The sequence below is a fragment of the Salvelinus sp. IW2-2015 genome, unplaced genomic scaffold, assembly GCF_002910315.2.
Source record: "Salvelinus sp. IW2-2015 unplaced genomic scaffold, ASM291031v2 Un_scaffold3354, whole genome shotgun sequence".
Taxonomy (NCBI): domain Eukaryota; kingdom Metazoa; phylum Chordata; class Actinopteri; order Salmoniformes; family Salmonidae; genus Salvelinus; species Salvelinus sp. IW2-2015.
In genome coordinates, this window is record NW_019944638.1 from 66,547 (window position 1) to 74,408 (window position 7,862).

Consider the following 7,862-nt stretch of genomic DNA (forward strand, 5'->3'; position numbering starts at 1 on the left):
TCTCTCTCTCTTCTTCGCCCCCCTCTCCTCCTCTCTAAATCTCTCTCTCCCCTCTCTTCCTCTTTCTCTCTATCTCTCTCTCTCTCTCTCTCTCTCTCTCTCTCTCTCGTCTCTCTCTCTCTCTCTCTCTCGTTCTCTCTCTCTCTCTCTCTCTCTCTCTCGCACACACACGCATACAGCACACACACCCCCACACACACAGTCAAGCCTCCACTAAGTAGCAGTATGTCTACTGCTCAGTCTCTAAGACAGTGAAATAATAAAAACCTGCCTGTTTGTTTTCCTCTACTCCAGGTGATCCATTTGTTGTTGAAGCACTTTCTCCCTGGAGGCAACAGACCTGTGCACAGCAGACACTTTACAATACAGGACAACCTGGAGTCATCGGTAAAGACACTGAGACACTGGAGCCAGACTAATTTAAAGTGGATTAGGCCAAACATCCAGGCACAGGGTTTGGTAGGCCAACATTTATTACTGTGAAACCTCGAGGGGGAGACATATGGGAAGGTTTGTGTGTTGGAGTGGGGGTATGGTGTGGTGTGTGTGTGTGTGTGTGTGTGTGTGTGTTGTGGTGTGTGTGTGTGGGTGTGTGTGTGTGCTTCTCAAATAGCTCGCTATACAGATCAGATATTGATCCACACAGGGTTTGAGAGTGGGTACAGGTGTAGGGTAGGGGATCATCCTTGGCATGTCTTCAAGTATGTGTCACATCTCACATGGTGGGGCACAAAGAATTTATTCAAAGGAATGTAATTCCATTTCTGTCCTTTGAGCCTGTTCAAAACAAGTACCATACAGTCTCCAGCACATCGTACATTCATATTCAGTTGTTTGATCTATCCTCAGATCTTTCTCCTTGACTTTATACAACTCAACCCCCAGGTTCTCCCCACTATCACTAGCTTTTCCCATTTCCCATTTTATTACAAGCTCATTTACCTGAGAAACATATTACATTTAAATATTTAATTTACTCCGCATATCATAGTTCTATTACGCCTGTTAGGTGATGGTGTGTGCTCATTCAGACTGTTTCTGACAGGGTGGAGAATTAGACACCCAGCCAGAGGCTCCTCTCTCTCTTCTCTCTCTCTCTCTCTCTCTCTCTCTCTCTCTTTCTCTCTCTCTCTCGGTATCTCCAACTGTCCATTTCTCACCTCTTAGCTGACACGCTGGGATGTCTGCACAGCAAAGGGGGAGCTATGTGAATGTGAGGTGGAATTTTAAGGTGACTGTGCAAAAGCGTTGATGTTTTAAACCTTGTGGATAGGACTCCATTTTTTCCCCTGTACTTTTCTATACTTTCTAATACCGTATAGTTAGAGATTGGTGGATGTAAATGTGAGGCCACACCATTCATCTCAACTGTGTTTACACTTTCCACTGTGCCACACGTTAACACATAGCCAAACTTCTCTCTTCACAAATGGATGCAGACACACACACGCACCACACACACATACACACATAACTAACCCTGCAGTGTTGTTGCAACACCTCCTCTGGCTCTTCACTTCCTCTGCCCCTTGGCTGCAGCACGACACACCTCAACACTCACACACACTCTCTCTCTCTCTCTCTCTCTCTCTCTTTCTCTCTCACACCACACCAGTGTCCCTATTCCCCACACCCTCAACACCACAGCCCCACAGGACCATCCACACTCCAAGGCTATAAGGGGATGAGCTTTGATGTCAAACCCAATTAGGCGCGTCCACGGACGGACACAGCCTATAAGCCTGGCTGGCCTGCCTCTTCACTACTCCACTTTAAGTTACAGCCCCTAACAGATTACAGACTTTCAGAGGGAGGTCAACTCTGCACTGGCGGAATGTCACATTGCTGTTTGACATTACTCGACTGTTTTTGTAAACATAGCCACACAAAAATGCATCATAGCATTTATTGGAATGTATTGAAAAGATCTATGATATATAGATATAAGGACTGTTACATGTTAGGTCTAGACGTATGGCCAGTAGCTATTGATTTGACATAAAAATGTTCATATGTACAGTAATTCACATATTGTTTTCTTCTTTCTCTCTGTTGTTTTTGGCTCTGCAGGGAGGTTGTGTGGCGCTCCAAACCCGGGCGATAGTGTCATGGGAAACGCTATGTTGTTGTTCTTTGACACCAATGACAGAAATACAGACACGGGATTCAAAGCAAAGTACCAAAGCTGTGACACCAGAGAGTACTTTAGGTAAAAACAACACCATTATCCAATCAACAGTGATGATAGTTATGGACATTCAGAACTTTTCAGCGGGGGAAAGGAGAGGGAGAGGGGGAGAGAGAGAGGGGGAGAGGAGAGTGAGAGAGAGAGTGGAGAAGAAGTGGGAGAAGAGAGAGTGAGAAAAGAAGGAGGAGAGAGAGAGAGAGAGAGGAGAGAGAGAGAGAGAAGAGGAGGAGAGAGAGAGAGAAGAGAGAGAGAGAGAGAAGAGAGACGAGAAGAGAGGAAAGAGAAAGAGAGAGGAGAGAGGAGAGGAGAGGAGGGGAGAGGGAGGGAGAGAGAGAGCGGAGAAAGAGACGCAGGCAAGACACATAGAAGGAGTAACAGAGAAGAGGAGCAAGAGAGAAAGCGATGGATGGTGGGGTATCCTTGAGGTGTCTGTTTCAGCTGAAGTCCTTTCCATCTCCACACTCCTGCCTTCCAGAAATAGCCGGTGCTGGTGGCGCTCTCAAGGTGACCGCGGGGATCTACTGACCCCTGGGTTCCCAGCACAGAACTACGAGAACGGGGCTCTCTAACCAGTACACACACACACACACACACACACACACACACACTCACTCACTCAACTCACTCACTCACTCACCACTCACTCACTCACTCTCACTCACTCACTCACTCACTCACTCACTCACTCACTCATCCTCACTCACTCACTCACTCACTCACTCACACACAACACACCACACACACACACACAACTCACACACACTATCCGGCCTCCACAAGGACATGCCATCCATGGTACCACACACAACTCCCATACACACGGCAGCAGCTCTCTACCAAGTAGTGTATTATCCACAACACATTGTTTACGTGGCCCCTGTCTTTCTGTGAGGTACTTTACAGTCAATAGCACCTTTCTCTCTGTCTGAGGCAGTGYATAATAATAACATGGTCCGTCATGTCGTGTGCTGTATYGAGCTAAGCTACATCAATAACAATCAATGGGGAAACGGACTCCTATATTTTGGGGTGTTTACAAATGAGGTGCCCKTTTAGTAAATCCATGGTCACTAGGCACCATCTGAACACAGGGGGATGTTGACCATGCTTGATGTTCTGGATAGTGGATGGAGATTGGGGAGCAACTCGCGTCTTGTTTGGCTCAGAGCACGGCTGAGCGCTTTGACGTCAGCTTTTGCTTGGTTTGGATCATTAGATCATTGGTCTGCGTCACACATGGCACCCTATAGCCCTTTATAGTGCACTACYWGTCCCATAGGGCTCTGGTTAAAGTAGTGCACTYTGTAGGGGAAATGGTYCCATTTGGGACTCARSCTTGGTCCTGTTGTTTGGCTGTGTATTATCTGGCTTGCTCATGTTGCTTTCTGTCTCCTTCTTGGCTTGGATGTTGAGGCGGATGGGCTCCTGTCCAAACCGTCACAGCCCAGGAGATATTGGATGATTTTTATTCATGACTCGTGTCAATATGCAGCGCATGCAGCCGTCTGCAACCTGGGCACCCTCCAGGCAGAAAGAGAGAGAACGAGATGGATGGGAACATTGAGGATAAATTATGCTTAAAGCAATGTAGATAGAAATGAAATGTAGAGAAAGGACACCCTTGCCCGTTTCCTGCTGACGAGTGACTGTGTCCATTCTAGAGATGTAACTTCTCTCAGTAATGTTTTTCTTAAGGTTGTGCCTTACTTAGAAAGCCCCTGCCTTGGAATATGAATACGTTAGATTGTGTGCCAAAACCCCGCCCCCACCAGAATCTACTAGAAGGAATGTCAGACTCATGTTGGTGCATATGTAATCGATGTGAAATGGCTAGCTAGGTAGCGGTMGTGCGCGCTAGCAGCCTTTCAGTCGGTGACGTCACTTGCTCTGAAACCTTGAAGTAGTGGTTCCCCTTGCTCTGCAAGAGCCGTGGCTTTTGTGGAGTGATGGGTAACGATGCTTCGTGGGTGACTGRTGTTGATGTGTGCAGAGGGTCCCTGGTTCGAGCCCGGGTCGGGGCGAGGGGACGGACTAAAGTTAAACTGTTACACATATGGTTATATCAACTCTACCAATAGATTTATCCTGACATTGATTGAATCGTTGATCATTGATTTAATCATTGTAATTGATTGAATGTTTGATGAAGTAATGGAAATAAAATTGATGTTTGTATTCAAATTAAATGGATGTGTTTTTGTATGAAATGAATGCTTGTGGTCAAACAAAATGGATATCTTCCTGTTTGAAATGGATGTTTGTGGTCAAACGAAATGGTATGTTTGTTTGAAATTGATGTTTGTGGTAAAAACTAAATGGATATGTTTGTGTATGAAATGGATGTTTGTGGTAAAAACTAAATGGATTGGATATGTTTGTGTTTTGAAAATGAAATGTTTGTGGTAAAAAACTAAATGGATATGTTTGTGTATGAAATGGATGTTTTGGTAAAAACTAAATGGATATGTTTGTGTTTGAAATGGAATGTTTGTGGTAAAAACTAAATGGATATGTTTGTGTTTGAAATGGATGTTTGTGGTAAAAACTAAATGGATATGTTTGTGTTTGAAATGGATGTTTGTGGTAAAAACTAAATGGATATGTTTGTGTTTTGAATGGTGTTGTGGTAAAAACTAAATGGATATGTTTGTGTATGAAGTGTGTGTGAAATGAAATAGTATGTGCATGTGGTCCACAGTGGAGGATCAGTGTACCAGAGGGAGAGAAGATCAGACTGACGTTCTCCTCCTTCGACCTGGTCCCTGAGGCCTGTAGAGACTACGTAGATGTCTACGATGGTCATAAAACCGGCTCCGCCATGTTGGGTAAGACATCACTCTGTGTTATGCTAACTCTGGTATACAGCAGTTGGACTAGTATAGATACTTATAGTACAGATATACTTAGGCCTACACACCTGTTGCACAATATGTGTAGGCCAACACTCAAATGTACTTATTTACTAGTCTCATAATATATGTCAAAATACCTAATTATACCCTACCCTCATAATATGTGTACACTGAAATATTCATTTTCTAAAATAGGCTACTTTGTTCATGGATTTTCAATTATGAGAACAGAGAGACTGTGACAACAAGTGCAACATCTTCAGTCCTCCAAACCCACAATCAATATATTCTAAGTCCACAATTTGAGCAACTTTACTAATGAACTCGTTTTAGGAGGTATTGTATCTTAACGACATGCAACAGGAGCACTTGGCAGTTGAAACAGGCTGTGAGGAGTGAAATCAACTATGCATACAGCAACACTCAAATTCACTTCAGGCTGCATGAATAAGATATGATGTCCATTCAAAGTTTGGGTAGGAGATTGGAAAAATAGAGAGAGGTTCCCAAATTAGACTGGCATGTAAATGTAATCTCACAAACAGAAATTATGCAAAATAGCTGTATTTCTAGTTATATTGAGCTTACTATGTATGCGGAGACCTGTACAATACTTGTGTGAATTAATCAAATAATAATTGGTGTCACACTGTTTGTCATTTCACGTGGTGCATAAGGCCTGTCCAGGTTTCAGTGTAGCACAAATTGGAGTTTGGGTTATTATAACTAACTGTGCAGTTTGATTAGTGCCTAATCGAACTCTTTAGGGGTTTCTGAACAGTGACATGTTGTTTTCTCACAGGTCGATTCTGTGGTAGTAAGAATCCAGGCCGCGTGGATTCCAGTGGCAACACGATGGTGGTGCGTTTCAAAACCGATGCCACTCTCACCTCCAAGGGTTTCAGTGCCACGTTCACCAAGACCGGCCTCATCCCGACCACGGTCAAACCTACCACCATGATGCCCACAACACCAGCTATAACCGGTGAGTACACTACGGGGAAAAACATAGAATAACATAGAATTCTATATCGATGAGTGTACCCATAGATAATATATACGTTCTATATCTATGAGTGTACCCATAGACAATATATCAGTTCTATATCTATGAGTGTACCCATAGACAATATATCAGTTCTATATCTATGAGTGTACCCATAGATAATATATCAGTTCTATATCTATGAGTGTACCATAGACAATATATCAGTTCTATATCTATGAGTGTACCCATAGACAATATATCATTTATATCTATGAGTGTACCCATAGACATATATCACTTATACATGAGTGTACCAGACAATATCATATCTATATCTATGATGTACCCATAGACAATATATCATTCTATATCTATGAGTGTACCCATAGACAATATATCAGTTCTATATCTATGAGTGACCCATAGACAATATATCAGTTCTATATCTATGAGTGTACCCATAGACAATATATCAGTTCTATATCTATGAGTGTACCCATAGACAATATATCAGTTCTATATCTATGAGTGTACCCATAGACAATATATCACTTCTATATCTATGAGTTACCCATAGACAATATATCAGTTCTATATCTATGAGTGAACCATAAGACAATATATCAGTTCTATATCTAGAGTGTAACCCATAGACAAATAATTCAGTTCTATATCTATGAGTGTACCCATAGACAATATATCAGTTCTATATCTATGAGTGTACCATAGACAATATATCACTTCTATATCTATGAGTGTACCATAGACATATATCACTTCTATATCTATGAGTGTACCCATAACAATATATCACTTCTATATCTATGAGTGACCATAGACATATATCAGTTCTATATCTATAGTGTACCCATAGACAATATCACTTCTATATCTATGAGTGTACCCATAGACAATATATCAGTCTATTATCTATGAGTGTACCCATAGACAATATATTCAGTTCTATATCTATGAGGTACCCATAGACAATATATCATTCTATATTATGAGTGTACCCATAGACAATAATAAGTTCTATATCTATGAGGTACCCATAGACAAATGTATCAGTTCTGTATCTATGAGTGTACCCATAGACAATATATCACTTCTATATCTATGAGTGTACCCATAGACAATGTATCAGTTCTATATCTATGAGTGTACCATAGAACAGTATATCACTTCTATATCTATGAGTGTACCCATAGAAATATATAGTTCTATATCTATGAGTGTACCATAGACAATATATCAGTTCTATATCTATGAGTGTACCCATAGACAATATATCACTTCTATATCTATGAGTGTACCCATAGATAATATATCAGTTCTATATCTATGAGTGTACCCATAGACAATATATCAGAGTGGACCCAGTCAGATTGCCACGGTCAGAGGTGATATGCCCCTTCTAGGAATTAGCCTGTATTTGTAATTGTGATTTTGATATAGATCTAGTACTTGGTATGCCACAGTTACAGCTGTGTTGACTTTCTGCAGGTAGCCCCCTTCCTGCTCCTCTTGACTCCAGTTGAAATATGTGAGCTCTCTCCGTGGTATAATTGATTGGAATTCAGTGGCTTGCAGCAGCAAACAGTATCGATGTTGTAAACCTTCCTCACCAGAACATTGTTTGTCTTTTTCTAGTTTTTCATTCGTTTAAATGATATAGAATGATTGATTTCATCAGCAAGATAATTTGCTAAACTATGTCCACATTGCACACAGCAGGCATACATAGCAGGCATAACTTTGCTCTAGCAACTTCCATACTCTAACTGTACATTCAAATGACACCACTATTCCCTCTAATAGTGCACTACTTTTG

The 7,862-nt window shown here is 41.7% G+C and overlaps 1 protein-coding gene across 1 annotated transcript in view; it reads left to right on the plus strand.

The window, feature by feature from the left end:
- Positions 1-7,862, plus strand: part of LOC112075717 (tolloid-like protein 2) — a 49,607-nt gene that overhangs the window by 24,252 nt on the left and 17,493 nt on the right. Inside the window, 7 exon segments of the mRNA XM_070441035.1 lie at positions 316-375; positions 2,057-2,180; positions 2,182-2,209; positions 2,664-2,687; positions 2,690-2,760; positions 4,887-5,013; positions 5,843-6,025. Coding sequence (XP_070297136.1) covers positions 316-375; positions 2,057-2,180; positions 2,182-2,209; positions 2,664-2,687; positions 2,690-2,760; positions 4,887-5,013; positions 5,843-6,025 — 617 coding nt within the window.